Source organism: Barbus barbus, assembly GCF_936440315.1.
Source record: "Barbus barbus genome assembly, chromosome: 26".
NCBI lineage: Eukaryota > Metazoa > Chordata > Actinopteri > Cypriniformes > Cyprinidae > Barbus > Barbus barbus.
Window position 1 is genome coordinate 15,443,269 of NC_136754.1, and position 26,786 is coordinate 15,470,054.

General features: G+C 37.4%; 1 protein-coding gene across 1 annotated transcript in view; it reads right to left on the bottom strand.

Moving 5' to 3' along the window:
• Positions 1 to 287: 287 nt before the first annotated feature.
• Positions 288 to 26,786, bottom strand: part of LOC306846278 (cadherin-7-like) — a gene marked incomplete at both ends in the record, with an annotated part of 47,381 nt that continues 20,882 nt past the window's right edge. Inside the window, 8 exons of the mRNA XM_079379535.1 lie at positions 288 to 796; positions 9,572 to 9,823; positions 9,952 to 10,069; positions 17,385 to 17,506; positions 21,503 to 21,639; positions 22,613 to 22,866; positions 25,297 to 25,484; positions 25,975 to 26,142. Of these exons, the coding sequence (XP_079235661.1) occupies positions 288 to 796; positions 9,572 to 9,823; positions 9,952 to 10,069; positions 17,385 to 17,506; positions 21,503 to 21,639; positions 22,613 to 22,866; positions 25,297 to 25,484; positions 25,975 to 26,142 (1,748 nt within the window). The remainder of the gene's footprint in view (positions 797 to 9,571; positions 9,824 to 9,951; positions 10,070 to 17,384; positions 17,507 to 21,502; positions 21,640 to 22,612; positions 22,867 to 25,296; positions 25,485 to 25,974; positions 26,143 to 26,786) is intronic.

Below are 26,786 nucleotides of genomic sequence, written 5' to 3' on the forward strand. Positions count from 1 at the left end.
CTTGGGCCTGAAGATCACTCTTTGGGTGCTTGCAACCACACCCCGAGTACAGTCTTGGCATCTAACTGCAATTTAAATAGAAGTGCTTCCGACTCGAATCTCAACCATCTATTGGTTATCAAAACCTCTGCTCTCTGCAGATATAACTCCCCCCTGCACAATGAATGTTCCCCTTTTTTGCTCCCCTCTTCTGTCAAGAATCAATGACTCAGTGGTATTCTCTTGATCATTGTTCATTTCCATTATGCCCTTGATTGAGCAGACCTTGGCAGGAATTTTAATCCCGGCTAGGAGGAGAATATATTGCTGCTGTCGACATGGCCGTACAGGTCAGCTAGCTTCCTGAAGCGAGGTCCCCAGTCACTCAGATAGTCATAGTTCTGCTCCGAGTCTGTGCTCAGGGAGTCTAGTGAGCTGAGGGATTCGGCCACCGAGCCGCTGCCCTCAAAAGCGTATGTCTGCAGGGAGTCGTAGGGAGGTGCTGAAGGATCGACGTCGGCGTCCTTCAGGCGGTCCCATATAAACTCCCGGAAGATCCCGTTGTCTGGGGTGATTTTGTAAGGGGGAGGGCGGGAGCAATAAAGGGTGGGCACCTCCGGGGTGACGTCTCGACGGGCTTTGCTGTCTCTCACTACGTTGAGGTTTCGCAACGCTACCATGTCGAAGGCCTCTGTGTCTTCCTCGCCTCCACCTTCATCGTCATAGCGCACAATGTTCTCCCGCACGTCTCGGTCTTCATCCAAGATCAGAGGCTCCTTCTTCCTCCTCCTCATTGTCACAATCAGCAGCACCAGCACTGCAAAGACAAAAGAATCGCATGCTGTTAGTAAGCAAACCAGAGCTATCACCAGTGACACGACATTAGCATTACACTATTGTTCAAAAGTTTTTTGTTTGAAGAAATTAATCATTTTGACAATGTAGAGCGCTTTGAGTGCTTAGAAAAGCAGAAAAGCGCTATATAAATGTAATGAATTATTATTATTATTATTTTATTAAGTAAGGATTCGTCAAAAGACATTTAGGCTATAATGTAAAAAAAAACAAAAAAACATTTATATTTCAAATAAAAATGCTGTTCCTTTGAACTTTCTATTCATCAATATATCCTGGAAATAAATATCATGATTTCCACAAGAATATTAACCAGCGCAGCAGTTTTCAACACTGAAAATAATAAGAAATGTTTCTCGAACACTAAATCAGCATATCACAATTATTTCTGCTGAAAATCAATTATATGCAGTAATTTACATATATTCATATACATATATTTTATATCATAAATATATTTAATTATATAATATATCAAAATTGAAAACAGCTAATTTAACTTGTAATAATATTTCATAATACAGCCTTTCTGAGTAGAAAGCTGACCCCAATCATTTGAACGGCAATGTACATATCACCTTACATATGCATAGCCTACTATTTACTGTATACACTTTTTTTTATAATAGTATATATAGTAAAATAATGTGTGTGTGTGTCTACCATTATATTATATGCTTTATAATAACATATATAATAATAATTGCCTATAGTACAATTACTAATAGTATCAAAATAGTTTGATTTTATTATTAGTATTATATAAATTTATATACACACTGTAACTGTCTGATTTTTAAAAGTTGTATATAAAACAGATTATTTTATTGATATTTTCAAATAGTATTTTACAAAAAAAAATACTATTTTAGTTTTGCTTCAAAATTTCATCTTTAATTCAGTGTGTTACTTGCCTATTTATTTTTTCTTTTTAATAATAGAGACAGTAAGAATGGATATTGGATAGATGAGCTGGTATGTGGAATTACTAGTCAGATTTGAACTTGTCACAGAGAAAAAGAAAAAAAAAAAAGAATTCAAGGCCACATCTCTGACAGTGCATTTATTCCTAGTTCTATTGGTTTCCACCAGACTATCGGGGTGCAAAAAGCTGCACAGTGCCGTTTACACCTCGTGCAAATAGTCATTACGATTAAACAATTTGCTAGCAATATGAACAAAAAACCCTTTTATATGGGAGTAGAGTGTTTAATAAATTGCTTCATTACAGATTCATGCCATGCATTACAGCGTAAACAACAATTCCATGAAATATCAGGCATCAGGTAAGATTTAGAGGCACCAAAGCTTTAAAACACACACACCTCTCAAGCAGTCCATTTACCCTCCATTCAAGATAAGCAAAGACATAAAAGGTGTAGAATCAGATAGCACCCGACCATGACCGTATCTCAACAATATTTATGACACCGTCCCAAAATATTACTTTCTCATTGTTTTACACTCTATAGAACGATCGTGCCTCAAGGCCTGACACTTTAAGCTACAACATGTAAAATAAGCTGAATTATCTCTACAGTTCAATTAGGGCAGATCTGGTACATTAGTTTCATCAATAAGTTCATCAGATTGGGTTGTAGTGATTTTAATAACGCTCCTGACAAATCCCGAGCAGGAGGTGTTTCATCATGGGAGGTGCTCCTGGGAGCAGGAGGTGTTAAAGGAGTTACAGTCTGATCTAATCTCATCCTGCATGTTTGTTTACAACGGTTATTAACTGTACAAACCCTTATCCGCACACAAAACACATGCATGGCTGAGAATTAAATGCACGCTAGCACTTTTGTCTTCTCAATTTTAGCTCTGTCATGTGTGAACATAAGCAAACAGACAGAGATGAACACATAGATGCATGAAGAGCGAGATTTAGAGCAGGATGTGCGCTGTAAATATAGGGCTTTAATGGCCACTTGCTTCCTTCCCGCTCATACACAAGCTGCTTATTCGGAAAAGGCCAGCATTAAATCCTTTTAATGAGTGCGGCATATGCCTACTGTACGTGTAAAGTAAGACTGGATTATATGTCAGTCAGAAAATATCACCCTGCCCTGAAAGCATAGACCCCGTATACAAGCACATCCAAACTATCAACGAGAGGCAAGGCTGCACCGCTGCACAAAAGACGTGTGTCTCAGCAATTCAAACCGGGGATCAAATAATGCACAGAAAAAGATGGCGTGAAAGAGACGGAGAAATTCTGTCAATACAAAAAAAAGAAAAGGGGAAACGCATAGCGAGAAATAACTAACATAAGACACATGCACAAAAAAGTGAAATAAATCAATTTTTTGTGGTGTGTGGAATGCAAAAACCAATCCTCCGTGTTGCCGCTCTAAGACCCATGAATGCGAGGGATCTTACAGTACAGCCACAACACAGTCCTCCCACGAGAGTCTATATCTCTCTCTCTCAATGTAGATAGCGCATATGTGTATTTGGCTGCCAATATCGAGCTTGAGGGGGAGGGAAGGGAGCAGATAAAGTAGGGAGAGAGAAAGAGGAGGTGTAAGTGGGAGCAGGCTGAAGTGAGGGAGAGAAAAATAGAGTGGAGGGAAAAGGGAGGCAAACGTCTAATGATCCATCCTTCAGGCCTGCCACAGCGAGTGTGAAATATGGTGCCAAAGTCTCATACTTCATCCTCAGGCCTAGTGTCGTTTTGCAGGGGCAGACAAGCTGGGCGAGTGGGCTGGCGAGGCAGCGGCTGCACGTGTGCAGTCATAATCACAGTAAACACACACACACACACAGCAAAGCCAATATCGACCTTAAATTCAAGAGCAACAGTCTTACAAGGTGGAAACAAAGAAAACACTATAAAACTGAAGGTAACGAAATAGAAAAATTTAAAATCTGTCATGTCTTTTTTTTACTTCTGTACAACACAAAAGGATATTTTATGCAGAATGTCTAAACTGCTCTTTGCCATAAAATGAAAGTGAAGGGTGACCATGGCTTCAAGGAAAGATATTCAGTAAATAAAAACTAAATTTTAATCTTCTCCTCACATAAAGCTATTGTGTAGGCAGTGTCTAGAAAAACAAGTCACTTGAAATACTTTTATGGTGCTTTTTTGTCCTTTTTTAAGCTTGACAAAAAAGCTTGACACCTTTAACTGAAGTAGTTTCATGGATGCTAAAAGTTCTTCAAACCATAAAATCCATAAAGAACTTTCATATTTAAGAGTGTATGCTGTACCAAATATAGACAATTCTGTATGATCTGACAATAGCAGAGAAATCTTGAAAATATGGAACAAAATATTTGGACCAAAGTTTGAGATATGGCTATCAGAGTAAATTGTTGAGTGAATTTGGTATGAAATTTCTGGAATTTTTCCAGATCTGGGAATCGTTTTTTAGAAATCTTGAATGTGATCATTGGTTTCAGTAAAAAAAAAAAAAAAAAAAAAAAAGGTTGCTTTGGATATGATTTCTAGGGGTGTAACATAGAATATAAAACATGAAATGATGTGCAATAATGAATGCAGTTTTCATAATATACTATAATCTACTTGATACTGAAATTTTGTATTATGTTTTATAACTTTTTTGATATATTATTTGTGTCAGTATTATTGTTTGTTTAACTGGCATTTTTGGGTGAACTATCCATTAATAATGTTCACATGCATATCCTATATTTATGCAGTTGTGTGAATATTTTCTAGGACAAAAACAAAGCATGATTTCAACATGAAAAGATTTCTCTTTTAAACTCAAAACAGCTCAGTTTAAAGCAAAAACTTCTATTTTGCTGAAATCTAATTCTGTACAAAGCCTTGTTTATTCGAAAAAACCTTATTTACCCCTAAAAGGTGCATATTAGAACCTTTGAGTAGTAATATGTACCCTCAGGGTACTACTATGGACTTTTTAGGGTAAATAAGGTAGAGTATGAAGAAGTCTCTCTAAGTGCACTGCTCCAGTGATGAGCTGTTGTATCCCTAAAGGGAAACATTTTTTTTTTTCTGAAGATTTGATTTTTTTAAGCCACTGTTATGTGATTACAAGGACTTATATAGATCTAATGCAGTCTTAGGTCTTAACTGTTACAAACTGCGCCCACTTTAAGGCTTGATTTACCCTCTCCGCAGTTTTGACACAAGATGGATGTTCATCGGGAGCAGCAGATCAATTTAACATTATCCTCAATTTGCAGTAATTGGATTGAGAAAACAATCCGTCATCCAGAATCAATTAAACAACAAGTGGGATATTTTGTGGGTGCCTCGTTCTCATCGACCTCTTAAAATTGAGGCAGCGACTACTAGATTATGCACTGCCCTTCATTCTCTCTTTCGCTCCCTCCCTCTCTTTCTCTCGCTCTCATGCGTTCCCTTCACATATCTCAACTACTGCCAATAGCCCAGGGCAGTGAAGACTAATCAAGATATACTGGCGATATGCGGATCTATCTGGCTGTTGACATTTATCCCGCTGCCCAACACAAGGTGTTTGTGCTTTATGACACCTGTCTGTCCCTGGGTTTTCACAGTGGTGACATTATCTGCAAAATAAAATATGATTTATTCTGGGTGATGCAAGAGCACACTACATCGCCTTAAGGGCCCTCATAAGTATTACTGACTGCCGTCCACTTGCACTGTCAGAGGCCATAGGGGATGCACGCCTGGAAGACAAGATGCCCTGCAATCGGTCGAGCAGAGATTGAAAAGGTGATGTTACCGTTGCGAGGGTGACCCATGGACATGAATGTATCAGAGTGCCTCGGGCTTACCTGAACTCTCTGTGTTCCTCCACCTAAGCCTGAAATAATGAGCACAAGGTTTCCCTCAGAACAACTAGAGCGACGCAGCGGCTGTCATCGTGTGATATGCACTTCTAAAATCCTTTAGATTACTTTATGCAAACACTGATAAACAGCAATGTGTTTACCACAGCAGTTTGGTTGGATCCCTCCTTTTGAACTTCGTTTTCTTCCTATCAAATATTTTATGTACCATTATCAATGTTTGGACTTGTCAACGCAACTGAGATGTTGTAACGACACTAGGCAAGCATGCAATAGAGAGTTTGTCTGAAAATCTGTCATCATTTATTCAGCCCATGTTGTTCTAATTGTATACGAGATTCTTTTTTTTCTCCTTGGGATTCTCGAATAATTATTTATAACAGAACAAGAAAGTGTATGAAAGTGAATAGTGACCAACTGTCAAGGTAGGATTTTCAATGGTTTCTTCACACACAGCTATCATGTGGCTTCAGTTTCAAATGGACATTAAAGGTTCTTCACGAAACCACTGATGCCAACTAAGAACCTTTATTTTTAAAAGTGTATATGCAGCATGAACATTCTTTCAAACATCTTTTATGTTCAATGAAAGAAAAATAGTCATGCGGGTGAAATAACATGAAGCTGAGTAAATAATGATAGTATTTTCATTTCTGGGTGAACAATTCCTTTAATGGAGAAAGTCTTTTGTATGTTGTTAGATAAAAAAAAAACAAAAGACTCAAAGCTGACATGTCCTTGTGTATCATTCATTCCCTGGTATGGTTTTAGTTGTGCGCTGCTTTGATAACTAAAGCAACAGCAGGCAAAAAGCTTGTTGATTCATTACCCCGAAAAAAGATAAAAGGAGAAAAAGAAGATTATTTTTCCCTCCGCAGCTCTCCTCCTCTGAAGCCATCATCCTCCGTCTCCTCCTCCCCTCCACCATGAGTGAGCAGTCCCAAGCCCCTAAGGCCGGACTCTCTTTGCCAAAAATAACTGCATTGCTCAGATCAGGCAGCGCAGTGGTCTAATCCAACTCATGTAGTTTAGGAGGAGAGGGGGGGTAAGGGTGGCAGTGGAGAACCCGACATTCACACGAGACGGCAAACCACAGGAATGAATATTTCACATCAGTTACAGCTGTTAGTTGAGCTCACATTCAGATGATAAACGCTTAAAGACAACGATCAATCAACACAAGGATGGAGTCTGTTACTGTGGCCCACAAGCTGTGCACTTTAGTTTAGATGACATTTCTCACAGGTTCCTGTTGAACCTGAGGAAGGACCACAACGCAAGTATCAATTCTAAAAACACTTCGTAATGAGTTTTTTTGTGTGTGTGTGTGTGTGTGTGTTATCAAGTAAAAACATCCAAAATGCCTTTCAAAAAGACAAAATGTACAAATTAAGAAGCAAAGCCATGCAAGATATTAACGTGTTTTCTTATATTCAGAGAATTTCTCTCGAATGACTGTTTAAAAGTTTGGGGTCAACAAGATTAATCAATACTGTTTTTATTTAGCAAGGACACAGCAATTGATCACAAAAGTAACAGTAAAGACATTTATAATGCTAGTAAAGATTTCTATTTCAGACAAACAGTGTACTTTTGAACTTTTTGAACTGTTTCTTTTTGAAAGAATCCAGAAAAAACAAATCACAGATCACAATAAAAAATAAATAATAATAAAATAAAATAAAAAAAGAAGATGAATAGCAAGAAATTGTGAGAGATTTCTGAAGGATTATGTGACACTGAAGACTGGAGTAATGGCTGCTGATGCTTTGCCATCACTGGAATAAATTATACATTTAAAATTATATTCAAATAGAAAAGGGTTATTTAAAATTGTACTAATATTTAAAATACTACAGTTTTACTGTATTTTTGATCAAATAAATGCAGCCTTGGTGAGTGTCTTTCAGAATCTTACAGATGCCAAAGTTTTAAACTGCAGTATAAATTTTATTTTTTAACCCATTTATTAAGTTGTTTTTCTTCAGTATATTTATGCTGAAAACATGCTCAAAAAGCTACTTGCCAGTGGGGTAAGAAAAATAAAGTCTGAAATCAAATGTTAATGTCTTGTGCAATTTTGCTCCTCTTTTTTTCTTTTCTGGAAAAGAAAATGATTTTTTTTGAAGTGATGTTATATATGGTGCTCCAAGTCATGTGTGAGAACAGCAGAGTTCTTAAGGAACGTGAAGTTGAAACATATTGCACTTGGCTTCACTGTGGTGTATTATTTCAGATCTGCCATTTAGTTGTAACTCTCTATGGAGATAGAAATGAACTAGTTCATACTTAGATGCAATGGCACCAAGAAAGCAGAAAGAGCTTCCTTTGTTACTTATTCGTCATCTGTGCAATCAGGAAAAAAAAAAAAAGAGAGAGAGAGAGAGAGAGAGAGAGAGAGAGAGTAATCAAACAATGGAAGTTACTGAGGCTCGGTTCAAGATGTGTGTGTGTGTGTGTGTGTGCACACAAATTCCCGTCTTGCCACAATAACAGCACTCTTTTTCAAAGAGAGAAACAACATCTGTCAGCAAATAGACTTGTGGTTGTGTCCGTGAACAGATCTCCACACTGCTAGCACAGCCAGAGAGACAACCTATCAATGGTATAATCAAGAAATCAATCAAACCATCAGGACTGCATTCACTCCCTCTGTGCAGTCTTCAGGTCAGCAAATCAACACAAAGACACGCCAGTCAACCAATCAGACCAAGTGAATGGTACATATTGGGTAGAGGTCACTCATCAAACAATCAGCTAATAAAGCTCCAAATAATAAGTAATCATACAGACCAGCAGCCTCCCTGGAGAGGGTAAACAAGTCAATTGTGGCCAAGCAGACCTCTCGGCGCACGCCGCGTCCCAACTGTTGGATCTGTCGTGCCAACGCTTCTAAGTAACGGCAGCCTGACTGTGTGCTAAATGTCAGTACGGGGGAGGTGGAAATGCAATAAAGTTCTTCAAAAATGGTTTGGAAAACAATAATAAATATTGGCTAGATATGCTTTGATTGCATGCTGCATTCAGAAAGCATAGTAGGCTAGCTTTGTCTTAAAGACAACATGAAATCAAAATCAACCCTATATGCTTTATTAATAAATGTCCCTGGTCCTGCTGTGCATGATTTATCACATTATTTTAAAGAATAAAAATAAATAAATCAAAATACACTACTGTTCAAAGGTTTGGGGTCTTTTTTTGTTTGTTTTGAAAGAAATCTCTGCATTGAGGATGGCAAAGTTGAATTTTCAGGAGCCATTACTACATTACATTACAGTTTTCAGCATCACATGATCCTTCAGAAATCATTGAAATATGCTGATTAATATGTTCTGTGTTAAAATCCGTTTTATTTTAAATAGAAATCTTCTTTTGTAAGGATTTAAAAGTCTTTACTGCCATTTTGGATCAATTTAATGCATACTTACTGAACAAAAGTAAAAAAAATAAAAATTACTGACTCCAAACATTTGAACAGTAGAGCATTTTGAAAAAGTATTTTCATTATGTTTATCAAAATGCCCTTGAAACAATTTTCTTTTCTTCACTCAAATCAAACCCTGATGAACACATCAAGTCCCTGCATCCTTTCTGGCTGAATATTCCGTTTTTACTCTAAAATAATTCACATTACAAAAGCTAAATGCTGTTTTATAAAAAGCAATTTGCATGTTGATTTGTTCATCTTGACCAGCAGGACAAAGCAACACTGGTTCAACCAATGGTGTGATTCTGAGGTTGGGCTATCTATTTTTTTTTTTTTTTCACATACTATGGAAGTCAATGTCTACCATCAACTGTTTGGTTGCATTATCCAAAATATCTTCTTTTGTGTTCAGCAGAGGAAAGAAACTCATACAGATTTGGAACAACATGAGGGTGAATAAATGATGACAGAATTTTTATTTTTGGGTGAACTATCCCTTTCAACCATTGCTTCAAAAGGGTTAAATGTATTTCCTACCAAGTAAAGTGATGATGCAGGCCAGGATGGCGACGAGAGCTCCAGTGCTGAGTCCAGCTGACAGCGTGAAGGCCTCTGTGCCACATGACTGGGGCGTCCCATCAGGGTCACAGTCACACACTCTAATAGACAGTGTGTTAGTGCTGCTGAGAGCAGGGGTCCCGCTGTCCACTATCAACACTGGCAGTCGATACATAGACTGTTCCCTCCTCTGAAAACCACCCCTCTTAGTTAGAATAGAAGCTGTATTGTCTGCATAGAGAAAGAGAAAGATATCATGTGAAAAGTGAAAAAATGACTCATACGAATAGATCAAGTATTTTTGAATAAGAACTGAGTTTCAAGGATTCGCTATAAACTGTCTCAATGATATCACGTACCTTTATTGTCTCGGAGGGTGAAGTTCATGTTCCCAGCTGTCTCTGCGGTGAGGGAGAAGAAGAAGCGATGCCCGCTGGGTGGTTCATCTTTATCCACTGCACTTATGGTTTCAATGACCTAAGACAGTGTCGAAGAGGGAGTAAAGAAGATGAATACTGCTGTTATTGCCTCGCTCCAGACAAAATAACACTGCAGTCTTGCCATAATAATGAATGTTTGAGATTATAGGTAAACTTCAGTATTTCATGACTGGAATTAATTACTTGATATGTTTATTAATTAGTAAAAAATAATTAAAATTAATAGCATATATCAATATTTGCTCAGAAAATCCCCAAAAGTAAGATTATTTAAGACATTACAGGTTGAAAGACTGAATAAGCCAATTAATTATGATTATTGAATGAAGTCAGTTTTCAAATAAGGAATATTTTATTTCCATTCAATTGAACATACAATGTTCAATTAAATACAACACAAATACAACACAAAGATATTCACAGCTTCTTCAAGTAGCTATATTTACCTGACCTGACCATTACTGCTTTTGTTCATGTAACCCAATGTAATCAAACTGAATCAGTCAAACAAACTAATATTTTTTACTCGCTTTAATTATTTAGATGCTGCTCAATAGTTCTAGACTATTTTTACCATCCACGACAACCCGTTTTGCAATTTTTTATTTATTGGTTTATGTACACATACATTGGACAAACATCTTTGGTGGCTGTGTTGTATCTCGCTGGCTTTTTAGCATCGTCCGCCGTGAGAGACACATTTAAAGAGAGACAATTAAAAAACTTGACCTCAAAAATTGACCTCAAGACGCTAGTGATTTCAATATACACTTTTAAAATTAAAGGTTCAAAAAGGGTGTTTTGCAGTGATGGCACAGAAGAACAATTTTTGGTTCCCCAAAGAACCTTTCATTGAACAGTTCCTAAACATTTTAGAAATCTAAAGAACCTTTTTTGACAATAAAGAACCTTTTCTACATTTGAAAGGTTCCATGTATGTTTAAGGTTCTTTATAGAACCAATTGATGCCAATAAAGAACCTTTATTTTTAAGAGTGTAATAATTAACTAATTTAACATGTTGAACTGATGCTCGCATTTTATGTTTTAACACAGAAAAAAATTCAACCATCAGCCGAATTCAAGGTGGTGAACTTGGAGGAAAAAATACACAATTCACAAGTTTAAATCATGCTGAAAACAACATTAGGAGGATAGACCAAGCCCAGCTATCAGTGTGAGACGACGCTCATTCGGTATCCAGGGATTTAGCAAAGTAGAGGGCCATCCCGGTCTAAATCTGGACTGAAACCCCAAAGCTGGACAAAGTGATGCGCTTTAGAGATGAATATCAGGGTGACCCATCAGGTGGTACACTAAGAAGATTCTCCTGACACACAGTTGTGGCCTAATCTGTGGGCTTTGGCTGGGTTAAATACTGTGTGCACAGCTCTTCCCTTGCAGTCAGCACAAACTCAATCTGCTTGAAAAATCTCCTAAAACCTTACGCACAGGATAAATGCAGCAGAGCGGTGGCTAACAGACACTCCTGTATCATTTCCTCATTTGTCCGAGGAATATGACCTTGTACTCACCAAAAGCTTTTCAGCGCTATAATTGTCCAGTCAGTTATTTTTATTTAACAGCACCCTCCATTTACGCTAAGTGAGTGTTTGGCAATGGGAACTCTGACGGATTTATCATTTATCTGTAAATATTTTTGAAATCGTAAAATGTTGCACTATTAAAAACCTGCATAAATGATAAGCAGACCAGGATGTTCCCTCAGCACCGAGTGCAGATAACAGTAAACTGTGACAAAATTAATTACAGATAGTCCATTATGGTGAATGCAAAGTGTATTGATAAAATCATTGAGGCAATGGGTTCATTTAAAATGAATAAGAACATCTTGCCGAGGCAAAACGTCTTAAACCAAACCTGGGAAATGTGGAAAAGTAAATTGTTTTTAGAATAATAGTGTAAAAACACAAAATGGCTCTTGTGCAGCCAAGAAGCGCATTATATGGAAAAATATGGGTGATTTAAGCTTTTCTGCAATACATGTAAAAATGGCTGGAGGGCAAGGAATGTCTCCTGTGCCACCTGATTTTACAGAGGGGAAAATCTTCACCATAGTGAGACCGCCCGTGGAGAGTTAGCAGTCACGAGCGCTTTAAAACACCAGTCTTTCAGCCTGCCACTGCTGACCATGTCTCTGAGGCATAAAGAAACAAGACAGAATATAGACGACCTTAAAGAGATAAAAAGAAAAAAACCTGGGAAAACACTCACTCCTCATAATCTAATCTGCTAAATCACCTGTATCAAATCACCCGGCTCATTTAGAGACCCCAGCTTCAATTCATATTAAGGTTCTATCAAATTCAAAAAGTCATATTAGGAACAAAAGAGAAACCAAGGGCACAGAGAAAAGAGCTTTGCGCTGGGAAACGAAGGTGAAGACATACGTTTGGTGCCTATGACCCCATTACAGGCACTTGTTGGATGGGGATCTGGGGACCTTTTTCAACAAGCCATCTGTTTTAGACTCGGATGAAATGATGGGGAATATTCCCTCTCCTATCATGTACATTGGGGATGGGTGATTATGATCGCCTAGTCATCCAACAACTGACTTCATCTAGATATTTTAGAGTTTTCAGAATTTTAGAGGCCATTCTTTAAATGCTAAGGAATCATCAACAATAGCGAAGACAAAAATGCAATAAACAATACTGATAATGAAAATGAAATATTAACATTGAACTAACAATGTTTTCAAATAGAAATAATTTGATTAATATGATTTAAATAATCTAGTCAGAAGTAATCAAATCAAACCTTCCATTTAAAAAATGCTAAAGGTGATACATTTATTTATTTATTTTTAGTTTTCATTTTTTAGTGTCTTGCATTTTTATGACATTGTAAGTAAAACAAATTTTTTTAAAAATCCCCAAAAAAAGAAGAAAAAAAGCATATTGAAACCCCATGCATTCTGGTTCTTTGCATTGTGCTAATTGCTTTTTAATGCAAGAACACATGGCTGATTTGTCGACTAGTTATTGATGCAACCCCTTCTTTGAAATGATGTAGTTTTTGCTCTCTCTGTGTGAAAAAAAGTGAAAAAATTTAATTTGCACTCAAAAACTGGTTGCATTTGCTCTCAAAACCTGGCAACAGGTTTTCCACGCAACTATATGCAACGATTCATTCTTCCTCCAGGCAATTCTGAAGAGTTCATTCAAATTCAAGAGCTCCATACAGGCTCTTTCAGAGCGTCTGGCTTCTTGGTGGAGCAGGTGTGAAGCTGTAAATATACAAATGTGCAGATGAACCGTATGAAAACAACGAAGTGGAGATACACCCGTAGATAACAGTGTAACAACAGGCACGAAGGCTGGCTGAAAAAGAGCCTATTTCGCCTCAGACGCAAATAGGCAAACAGCATTTGCGACTATTTTGCAAAGCACTGAAGTGACAAAGAACGTAAAAGTGCCTGTTTGAAAAATCACTGTTTGTTGATGATAGTGTGCCTCACGGCAAACATTCTGTCTGATCAAAATTCTTTGTCTAGCAGCTCCAGAACGCCTCACTCAAAGGCTTTGACTTTCAGATTCGTCCAAAAGCACTCCAGGATTTCTGAGAGCCTCTGTTTTGCAGGTACAACAGTTTAAGAGCCGTTATAAGGACAGACTCATCGTGCTAAGAATCACAAGAGAGATCTGCGCAATCGAGACAGCATTTGACTATCACTACAGCATCGCTCAAGTGCTCCCATGGCTGAAGATATGGAAGTGAACATGAATCACAGGGGAAACTAAATTATTATGAAAACATACAGCCGCTTTCATCTCTATTCAGAGAAAGGGAGACCGCTCTACTGTTCCTCGGAGAGGTCGGGAAAGTAATTTAGCCTCTAATATGAGAGTGAAGTGATGGAAGTCTGGGGTGTCCAAAACACATAGAGAGTGTTCTTAAGGGACTATGATAATGTGTTTCAAGGCTGAGATAGCATTTGTGAAAAGAGCCCACCAGCACCTTTTCACTTAAGCAAAACAAACACGGTTCCCTGTGACTCTGGGACACAGGCAGGACAGGACTAATTGTTATGGCCCAGACAATCATGCCACTACAGGGGATTGTATCTCATGCTCAGTAAACCCTGTAGCCTTGTTCTGTTCTCTCTTTGTTTTGAGAGCTCTTGTGGGAGGGATTATTTTTCTTAAGAAAAAGAAAAACATCCTTCAGTATTCTTTCACTGCTCCCAAAAGAAATGATCAGATCAAGTCAATTTCTGATACACTAATAAAAACAACACTGTAATTGAGTAGGAATTTCAAACACCTCTGCAAATGCTTGACTATTAACTCTACTCTAAACAAACACCGTCTGTCAAAGATCTAATGAAAAAAATACAATTATTAAGTAGGGTTTCTATGGAAGCTTGTTTCTTACTCTGTTTCTGATGTTACAGTTTAAAAGAAATTCATATTGCAAAATATAGTCACAAATACAAGAAATAATCACAATTACATACTGTAAACCTGCAGTCTTGAGACAGTCGCATTTACAAAAAAGTCATAACCAAAAAGTTACTACAGTGACCAGGAGGGGACGTCTTCGGTTCACGTTGTTTTGTTGTGGCCACGACATATTCATTCATGGGAACGTCATATTAACTCGTGGGAACGTCCTATCAAGTTCAAGTTCAAGTTACTATATTATGTCATAGGATCATTTTGTCGAGGTAATGACATCCTTATGTCGTTTCCTCGAGATGCTATGTTGAGGGAACAACATCCATTTCTCGTGGCCACGACTTCTTATGTTGAGGGAACTACATATTTTTTTCTCGTGGCCACAAGTTTAATGTGTAAACAAACCTACGTGATTATCAGAGATGGATAAAACATTTTTATTAACATTAAACATTTAATTTAATATTTATATATTATTATTATTATTAGGCTATATTAACTCGTTAGGGCTATATTTTTTATATTTATTTCATATAAATATAATATTTTATTATTTCCCCTTTCAATTCGTGTATCGCTTTACCTAATTAACATTCTGTATAATTATGTTAGTATTTGCTATCATAGAATTTGCAAATACTGTAAACGCCAATACTTTATAATTGTAATTTAATAAATTAAATATATGTTAAATTCAACTGCATTTCCAATAGGCTATAAATTCCAGTCAGCATAATGGTATGTCAAGCATTTACAGTAGGCTTAGGCTATTTACAAAACTAGTCAGAACATTATGTAAAGAGATCAAAATGAAGGGAAAAACGAATATAAAAATATAATAATAGGCTAATAATAATAATAATATACAAATATTACAGAAAAAGACGATCAGTTAATGGACACACACAGCTAGCAAGATTGTGGGATGGATAAAAGTGTTTTCATGTAGGTTTATTTTATGTAATTTATGTAACATTTATTTATGATAAACTTAATTGGAATGCTGTTTACATCACGTGCAATAGCCTACAGTCCTGTAGCCTATGGTCAATATAATAATTTAATTATGTAATAATTTCTTAATTCAAAATAAAATAAATTAATCCATCTCTGATAATCCTGGGTTGCTATGGTCACGTAGATTTGTTTATGCATTAAACTCGTGGCCACGAGAAATGGATGTTGTTCCCTCAATATAGCATCTCGAGGCATAAGGATGTCATTACCGCGACAAAACGATCTCGTGGCCACGACATAATATGACATTCCCACAAGTTAATATGACGTTCCCGCAAATTAATATCTTGTGGCTACGACATATTATCACAATCCCATGACTTAATATGTCGTGGCCATAAGAAAACTAAGTGAACTGAAGACGTCCCCTCCCGGGCACCGTAAGTTACAGATTACAAGAAATAAATTTGTAGTTGGAAGATATTAAGTCGGAATTACGAGAAATGGTAAGTGAGATATGAAGTCAGAAATTATGAAAATCAGAATAATGAGCAGTAGTCACAACTGTGAGATATGTAGTCGCAATTGTGAGATAAAGTCAGAATTATGGGAAATAGTCACAATTGTGAGATATTTAGTTTGTAATTGTGAGAAAGTTGGAATTATGAAAAATATTCACAACTATGATGAGACATGTAATTGTGAGATAAAATCAGAATTATGAGAAAGTTGCAACTTCGAGATAAAGTTGGAATTACTGTATGACAAATAGTCACAACTGTGTGATATTAAGTCGCAATTGTGAGAAAAAAAAATCAGAATTTTGAGAAATAGTCACAATTGGGACATACAGAGTCACAATAGTGATAACATCTGAAATGTACAAAATACTGTGAGATCTGAAGTTGCAAATTAAGAGAAACAAATGTGCAGTTATGAGATATGAAGTCAGATATAAGACGTGTGAAATATAAGTTGCTATTACAAGACAATATATTCAGAATTAATTTAAATAAATTAGAGTATTAGAACATAAAAATGAATAACAGTGGTAATGCAGCAGATGCTTTCAAAAGGAAAGACACCTCTAGTTGAGTAAAATCAGTCATGTTTTCACCACTGGTGTTGGTCCTCTGACATTACCCAGCGCTTTCAAGATCAATGGTGCATCATGTCACAGAACTTGTCAGTGGCTTTTATCATTCCCATTAGGACTGAACAAAGGTCCAGACTGTTTTCTCCACGCACTCATAGCAAGTGTTTAGTATGTAGCATTCGTAATGCCCTTTATACCACATTCATCTTAGTAATGACGTTCTGACAAACATTGGAATATGAATCAGGGCATGTTGCTGACTTGAAAATGAGGAACCCATTGGTTTGCTTGTGTGTGTGTTCTGCAATTGCCTGCTGAAGGACTTCACATTTGGCTACTTGACACAATGCCACGCTCCCCAACAAACCAATTTCATGCCACAGTCACCTCTGTCTCATTTGCATCAGTGTAAAGCTTTTTCTGCATGAGCGAACAATGTTTTGATCCCCTGATTAGAGTGATCTGCAGCAGAAAGCCACCAGAATCCTGTTGTTATCATTTTGTCCATCTGTGGCTCTCGCTACTCTTTACTGGCTATGGAGCCAGGTCCAGAATCTTTTTAGTTGAGCTTCTGATGAAGGACAGCGAAAGATATTCATATAAACTTATGAAAAAAAAAAAATAATAACTAAAATAAAAAAAAGCAGTATTATAACCTTGGTTCAAGACAACAAGCTGCACACTGCAGTACATAATCTGAAAATTAGATCTATTCTCATTTATTAGGTGCTTTCAACAGTAATACTACACAATTAATTTCATCCAGTATCAGAAATGTTGTGACAAGAATAATTATTTCTGTTTATTGGACTATACAGGTTTGAAATCACATTTGATATGAAAGTCTTTCTGATGAAGAATCAAGAGCCACAATACCTTTCCTGGTCCAACGCTTTCACACAGAAAGGTCTCATACTCTATGGCAAAGACTGGCGCGTTGTCATTAATGTCCATCACTGTGATCAGAGCCACTCCTTTCCCAACCTGCGATGGATCCACTGAAATCACAGAGAAAAAATATGCATGCATGAACAGGCTAATAGATGAAAAAACATGAGGGGACCAACACATTTATTTCAATATGTTTTATTTATTTAAATGTGTTACATCATTTAATAGGTTGCATTTATTTAAATATGTGCCTTGCCATCGTTCCGGCCACTGTTGGCTTGCTCACTGGGAGCATTAAATCATAATTTTCTGTAATTCTGAATTGACAAAAAAAAACTAAAAGTTGATCTGAATCAGTTAAAAATATTTGACATAAACATTACAATGAAGTACATACATTATGTATAATAAAGGTAGAGATCGGGGGACTGAAGCAGTCACAAAAATGAGCTAAGTAGCCGTTTAGCTACACTTGCATTGAGACTGACAGGATTAGATGATCATGCTCTTCCTGAACTTTAGAGCTCAACTTAAATATTCCCATTGATGTTCTTACAAGTGATTGCAAATGTGCTTCTCCTACTGCGGCTGCCTAAACTTTGTTCACTTGGCTCATTTTATCCAGAGAAATAAATCAGAAATCATTTATATCTGACAATTGTTCAGAAGCTGGAGTTACATTAACAAGTTGACCCTTTATATGCATAAAAGGACAGAGCCACAGTGAGGAGTAAATCTTAGAAATTAAAGTCACGACGATTGATGCAATACAGGAAACTGAAGTAGGAATTAGCTGCTGTTTTTTTTGTGTGTGTGTTGCTCACTGTTCCCATGAGTGCCGAGGACCATAAAAAGACTGCGGGAAATTTACTGTTGCAATACAAGCAATAGAGTTTTATGTGACTTTGAATCAAATTTGAGCTGTCAAAATAAACAGGCCGATCGCAGTATCATCCCATTTATCAGCAATCCGGTCCGAAACAGCAGACGTAAGGGCCTTTCTGGTAAGACCCGGGTATAACATAAGCGTTTTAAATGCACATCTGATTTGTGTTTTCGTTCTACTTTTAGCAAATAAGGTGATATTTTCAACCACCAGGCAAGCTGCACTTGGCAATCAACAAATTAACAGACTGCACAGGGGCGTGAGGTTATTTTTGTTGTGTAACTATGCAATGTAGATATTTCAAATGGTATTGGCGCTTAAGCACAAGCCAACAGCAAACACCTGTTGAGGGCATACTGCCTCTAGTCAACCAGAACAGACACAGCTGCTAGTATTCTTTGAGTAGAATGACTGTTGTTTGCTAGTACATTCTGTGCATGCTCACAATGCACTACCAAACCAATTAAGAGCATTTCAGTTGTGTGCTAATCGGCAAAATCTCTATGAAGTTTTGCAAGCTGTCCTGTCATTATGAGCTTTCCATAATTTTGGCAGCGGCGATGATATCTAGGGCATTGAGGAGGACAAAACGCGGTCATGGTCTTCAGCCAAATGAGTTGATGGAGAGCAAAAATAAATCTATTCTGCAGGTGTGAACATGCAGCGGCAGTGGGCTGGAAATATGCTAGCTCATTCGAAGTTGATTTCCATCGAAAACCCAGTGATTTATTGTACGTTCCACACTAGCTTGACTTTTTATGTGGCTAGCAGAATTCAGAACTTAACTGTCTAATCCAAACAGTGCTCTGGTTTACAGAAAACGCATATCCCAACAAAACCGCACTAGTAAATATATGACTCACGCCTCCCAGTATCTTCCGCCCAAGATATATAGAGCCCATCTGCCTCCGTGCCGTACACACCTGCAGGAAACCTGCTGAGTTGCAGGCAGGGAGAGAGAAATGGCATGCGCTTTGAGCTAATTCATCTATTAATTTGACTTTTTAGAGGAGGAGGGATCTACCGTGAATTAAACTCAGGCAGACTGCCATCGCTGGATGAGTATCGTAACTTACTTTACAATGCTCTAAACAATAAAACGGGTGATAAGTTACCTCATCGGTCGATGGCATGGACAGTGGCTGTTAAGCACATTGTCATGGCGGTGACTATAATGTCACAACTGACGCCCCTGGGCACTGGCTCATAATTCGCCATGTTAAGTGCAGTCACAAATGTAATAGCACCGCACTTTTTTTGACCAATGAATTTCTTTGACTTTTCCAAGACCTTGCCAGTCGTTTGTGATTACTAGATAAAGACAAATCATTTTAGAGAGGTCACTGGGCTCATTCCAGGTACTCAGATTTGTCAGGAAGCAATATTGTGGACAAACAGTAAATATGTACTGATATTAAATGTCTGGTCATGGTAATGCAGGTTGCTTTTTTAAATACAGTGCTATGCTAAATAAGACCATTCCTCAATAAACATTTAAATGTATAAGTAATAATTAATGCTGCACAACATATTTTATATTTTTTATTTTAGAGTAATAGTAATCTATTATTACAATATATTTATTTTTTATTTAATAACTGTGTTTAATAGTAATGATTATTTAGATTTATATCGAATGGGTCAAAACAGTGAGAATATGGCTTATGATATACCCCAAGTGGACAAGTTTTATTTTTAAACTCTTTATGTATGTGTGCATGTATTTCTCTTTCTTTCTTTCTTTCTTTCTTTCTTTCTTTCTTTCTTTCTTTCTTTCTTTCTTTCTTTCTTTCTTTCTTTCTTTCTTTCTTTCTTTCTTTCTTTCTTTCTATATATATATATATATATACAGACGTGGTCAGAATTGTTGGCACCCTTGGTAAATATGATTAAAAAAGGCTCTGAAAATAAACCTGCATTATTAATCCTTTTGATCTTTTATAAAAAAAAAATCACAAAAATCTAACCTTTCATTGAACTAAAACAATTGAAAATGGGCGAAAATCTCACTATGAAATAAATGTTTTTCTCAAATACAAGTTGGTCAAAATTATTGGTACCCCTAGAAATTCTTATGAGTAAAATATCTCTGAAGTATGTTCTGGCACACATAGCAACTTTATTCTGAACGTGCCTTTCAAATATGGTTGCCCTTAGAATCTAAAATATCCATTTTCAGAAATTGAGTTTTCCTCCTTTATGATTTGCAGGGCCATTAACACCTTACCTAACATCGCCTAAAGACAAAAGACTTTGAGGCTACCTTTTGGTAGCTAGCAAGCCTCTGTCTCATTCTTACAGACAAATAGAAGAGGACATTTCAATCTTCTCTGCCAAAACCCATTTTAGAGACTGTGGATGCCTCTGACAATGACTGATTGTCAATGAGGGTGAACCTGCAAACTTTGGTTAAGTGCGTCCACATTTATGGATATGGGTTAAAAATGTAACCACATGATGGATATTATTCCCCTCTATCACTCAAGTCAATATGGTTATGGCTGTCTGTGCGAAGACTGCAGGGGATCGAGAGAACAGATGCACTTGAGTGAAGGTCACGGTGAAAATCAGCATCAAAAGTTAGGCGGGAGAGGAAGTTGCAGTTCTGCCCATCGGCTACAATCAGGACAAGACTCGATCAAGCTACACGGATTCTGGAGATGCCAGTGGACAGCGGTCACCTCAGCGGAGCAGCATCTGTTCACAGCCTGGCCAGAGCTCTCGTGCAGATTGAACGCTTATGCTATATGTGCCGTGCAGCAAGATAGACAGACACGTCATGCACGAGGGACACGGTTTGAAATATTGATCACCCAGAGCAGCACTAACTATTAGCCCCAGCAGCCTTGGCATAATGATATTCATTGTGAAATTAAAGGCTCAAATTTTATGAAGGATTTCATCCTAATAGAATTTGAGATTGCAAAAAATTAAATGCTCTTTCAATAAAAGATCCCTCTGAATGGTTCACTTATGAAGGACAAATCAAGCAGTAGCAGTTTCTGTAACTGACAGACCTTGTTGGACAATAAAAAAGGAACACCACAGCACATCTACTGTACATAAATCAGGCCACTTTCACATATCGTATTTTGTGTTTAATTCTTTGTTTCAGCCAAGAAACATAATTATTGTGTAACCTTCACAAATTTTCATAAGACCTTCAAAACCATAAGAGGAACCTAAACAAGTTCAACAATAATGTGAGGTCACTCACAGCTTTCAATAGCCAGGATGGTGATGTTGTGTACAGCATTGGCTTCTCTGTCTAAAGGCTTAGCCGTGCTGATGACTCCTGTTGTTGCCTCGATGTTGAAAAATCGCTCCAAGTCTGTGTTTCTGTCTATTGAATACCTGGGAAAAAAAGTTTTAATGAGTTTCAAGCTTTGACTTTTAAATGAATTCTATAGATATGACCTGAAGTCACAGCCCCAACAGCCATCATTATTTTCAGTGGCTCTTAGGCACAGAACTACTTAATTATGAGCATTTGTCTTTCAGCACAAAACACCTGAGTCCCACAACTCATTTACAGTCAACATTTGCATCCACTCCCACGTAAACAAATAAAAGAATTTAATGCAATAATAATAGCACTAATGAATTGCATATGTATTATCTTAGGCCTGTTTTACATTAACATGCGTGTATGTGATTGGCTTGAAATCAGATAGCATTTCAGATAGCTATTAAATGTGTAATGTAATGTGTAAATATACTCGAGACACACTGTGACGCATTTTCTTTATTCACATGCAACTACTGTATGTGTATAATATTAGGTTCACTACTGTACCAAAGTTTAGGATCAGTATGGTTTCTTTTTTTTTCAACATTGATAATAATAATAATAAGAAGAAATGTTTCCTGTCACATGACACTGAGTAATGATGCTGAAAATTCAGCTTTGACATCAAAATAGAAAACAGTTATTTTAAATTGCAGCAGTATTTCATAATATTACCAGCTTTATTGTATTTTTTATCAAATAAATGTAGCGTTGGTGAGCATAAGAGTCAAAAATATGAAATCTCACCAACCCAAAACATTTAAACAGCAGTGTATGTGAGATTTTTTGCAAGCCATTTTGCACAGATAACTGTGATCAGATTTCTATCCGTATAGTAGATATTAGACTTTAAGGGGAGAATGCAATTCAGTTAAAGTCTGACTAGATATGATCTTGATACCAAAATGGGGTATTATTTTTTTTATTAAGGTTTAAAACTTTAATTAAAAATCCTGTAGTCTTTCTCAAGATTTAATCTTGCCTTCATAAAACCAGTATCACTGCGGTGTAAAGTCATTCCACGAGGCCATGTCCTACCTAATGGGGCTATTGGTGGAGTCTGGGTCCAGAGCAGAGACGGTCCCTATGATGGTTCCCACTTTAGCAGCTTCAGAGACGACCATTTTGCTGAGCGGAGAGGAGAAGATAGGAGGCTCATCTACATTCTCCACAGTCAGCCTCACCATTGCCGTATCACTGAACGGTCCTTGAGACAAGAACCGTGGGTCTATGTTCCTGTTGGATGCCTCAATTTTCAGAGTGTAGCTCGACTTTGTTTCAAAGTCAAGATTCTGAGTTAAAGAGCACAAAAGGAGGGAGGGAGAGTAGAGGAGAAAGTTTAGAAATAGTTCTGAAATTATAAACAAGGGCAGAGAATATGTGGTAAGCATCCAGGCAAGTCATAAACAGGGTTCACATTTGAAATCTAGCTGTGATGTGTGTATGTATATAATGCATCCAAGAACCCTTGATCCACTCCTTTTAGCTCTCATATTTCATTTAAGTATTGTTATCGATTGACAGGACAGAAAAAAACAGTGTCAAAGCAGTACATTGATTTTAAGACAGAGATACATGATGCCGAAAATGTCTTGTGGAATACTTTCTCATATAGTCATTTATCACTCCTGCCTGCTGTAATATGCAGCACATTGAAAACTACCTTCCGAGCCTCCTTCATATCTCTGACAAAACATAACTTCCCTGAGGGTGCAACAAAGCCAAATCCAGCACTTTGTGAACGTTTAGTAGTAGTTTTAAAATGAGAAGTCAGAGTCAGTTTATTGTCAGTTCTATCCTACATAGTTTCCCTGGAAACCACAGTGCAAATATAAAACACTGTACTGTATATAAAATATACAGAGTTCAAAATGTAAGTTTTCAAAACGATTATCTTTGTTTTCATGCTCATTGTATCTTTTTTAGAAAAAGTTTTCTACAAATATCTAATCTAATATATCTGTGTAAATGTTAAGTGGTGTAACCAAGTAAAAGTAATAAAATACTTTCCATATAGCTTGAATACACTTGAGTGCACAAATCTGTTCCAGAAATTCTGAAACGCTGTTTTATTTAACTAAAAAGAATGTTTTTCAAGATATAACAAATATTTATGTTTTTAAATCATTATGTTTTCTTGGGATTTTGGAGTCTACTAATATTTTCCATTTTATTACATTTTGATATTTTAAAACAGAACTGATGCATACTAATGCATATTTTTAAAGAAACAATAATAAATGAATTTGCCAAACTCCAATGTTTTCCCCAAGCATTACAGCCTTGGAGAGCTATACCACCTACCCATTGTTACTTTAAGCCCCACAAAAAACAACACCAAAATGCTTTCGAATTTGGAAATTAACAACATAATTATAATAAAGATAACTGCAAATCATCTAAAATTGATTTGAGCAAATATTACCACATCAACATGACACATTACACTATATAGTAAAAATTAAACATTATGCAGGGGATAGTTGGAAAATCTATTTGGCTTGAAGTTAAAACAGCAAAATGAATACAAAAATGTACAATATGCCTGAAAGAAATTCCTCTGTATGAATTTTCATATCTATAACATATGATACATAAGCATGGGGGATGGGTGGGATTAAGGTGGGTCAAAGAATTTGAGGAGCATGATCGCCTGTGGGAAGAAACTGTTCTCAGGTCCAATAGTTCAGGAGTGTATATACTCCTGAGGCTTCTCCCAGTAGGAAGAGAAGAAGAAAAAGCTGAAGGCCAAAGTATTGTCCTTCATTCTGTTACGGACTTTCTTTAGACACTGCTTCAGGGGAAATAACATGCTGAGCAGTCTGCACTGTAGGGGCTTCGAGGAAGAGCAGTTTACAAACACTGTTGATTTCCTGAAGTCAACAATTATCTCTTTTGTCTTGTTGACATTAAGAGATGGTTGTTGACTCCTCAACATTTTTCTAGGTCTCTCATCTCCTCTCCTGCATGCTATCTCATCATTGTTGTTGATGAGCCCTAGCACTGCGATGTCATCTCTAAAGTTGATGATATGGTTGCCGGGGTGCCTGGCAACCAGGCTGAAAGTCAACAGCTAGAACAATAAAGGGCTGAGGACATGGCCCTGGGGGACACCGGTAGTCAGGATGACAATTTGGTAGGTCTGGTCATGGATCCTGGCTGCCCAAGGTCTGTTTGTCAGGAAATCTGACAAACAGATGTGGTTTATTTCTGAAGAAAAAACCTGCAATATCTGTTATCCAAAAAAAAAAAAGTCCATAAATAATGAATTATAAGATAAGTGTTATTCATGCTGGGCAGTTTTGCCTTTAAGCAAAATGTCAGGAGTCAAGTGTAGGTGGGCTGGAGGTCTTGGGTCATGACCAGCCGCTAACAGCACTTCTTTGCCATGTGTGTGAAAGCAACAGGATGCTAGCCATTAATGTATGTTACTGTTGAGCTCTTCAGCGTTCTTTCACCAGACACAGGCACAGAGTAAATGACTCTGACAGGAACTCAAAGGGGTCTTATATTAGAAATGATCCCAGTGGTTGTTAGCGTCTTCTATACGCATAGCCTGAGATTAACCTCTGACAACATCTAAAGATACATGCTTTTTACATCTAGCACATTTTCTTATTGTGCCACCTTTACAGGCATGAAAAATTTATCGCCTTCACTTATTTCCTGTCATAGCAATGGAGCCAAACGTACATATAAGGTTTGGACTGTCTCTGCCCTACCTTCTGTAGAGTTATAACTCCTTCCTGGGTATCTTTGTCTGGCGCAACCCTGAACACCCCAAGGCCGTCGCCCTCTATAATTCTGTAGTCCATCTCAACATTTGGTCCGATGTCAGAATCCAAGGCTTTTATCTTGGCCACCACCGACGCCACAGGCAGGGATTCAGGCACAGCAAACTGATAGGATTCTGCAAAAGAGGCCCGGCAAACACACACACACACACACGCAGAGGTTATTGATGATGCTATTTCTCTTTTTTCCTTCCTTATCACCCAGCTGTTAGGGCCAGGTCTGAACTAATAATGCATCTCTCTGCTCCGTAGCAGGTAAGACACTCTATAGATATAGCAAGCACGAGGACAGACTAAGCTCTACACACTCCCAGACACATACTGATGCTGATGATGGTATCATGCAGCTAAAAATAGGGACAGAAATAACTATGACAATGATCTAAAAAATCCACAATTATAAAATAAGATGTTCATTTCTATTCAAAAGATCATCTACCTGATAATTACACAGCAACTACAGCGAGCGGTTGATCTCTATAATACAAGATGAGTCGGAGCTATTAAAAATCTCAGATTACTCGCATGCAAATTAAATGGGAAGGCAGCATGCATTAAAGATGGATCGGGTCCACGTTTGTTTTGTAGCCAGTGGAAGAATCATACTCCGTGAAAAACGGGGCGGGTTGTCGTTAACATCCGTCAGCATGACTGTCACCGACGTTGTGCCTGAGAGTCCTCCCATCTGACCAACCATGTCTTTGGCCTGGATTACCAGCAGATATTGGTCCCGTGCTTCTCTATCCATGTTGGGCAGAGCCGTCCTCACAATGCCTGCACAGAAAAAAAGTTGAATTGTTTTCCTAAACGTAGTGTTGATTAAAATGTAAGAAACATGGAGGGTTGTTGATGCATGAGATGTACTGTGTAATGATAACATCCTCCTGGTCTGTAAAAGCTGTGAAAAAGCATCTAGATTACAATATGGATCACTTCCCCTCTGCATTATAGGGAGATGGAGTGTGCATCAATTAAAATAGGATTACCATTTAGTAATCTAAATAGCAAGGACCTTTTCCATATTTGTTAGGCCATATCATAATGGATCTCTCATCGATGAGTCAAATTCACTGAAGCCAGTGCATGACTGTAAATCAATCTCCTCTCCAAGTCATTGTTAGTTTTGGAATTATCATTGCTTGGCACATTCAAGAGTGATTAAATAGTACCTACTTCCCTTTTGCACACAGGAAGCTATGATAAATCCTAATCAATAAGCACTGCTATTTGCTATATCTGGCTTCATTTTCCTAAAATTAGCCGCACACTTTAAAAGAAAAAGGAGAAAAAGTTTAATCAAGGTTTGTAATTTACCCTGTTGATTGAGTCCATATGTGGAAATGACCTCAGTTACAGCTAGAGTGCTGATTACATTAAGGATTTCATTCCCTGTAATCAGGAGGTAATGTACGCCAGTA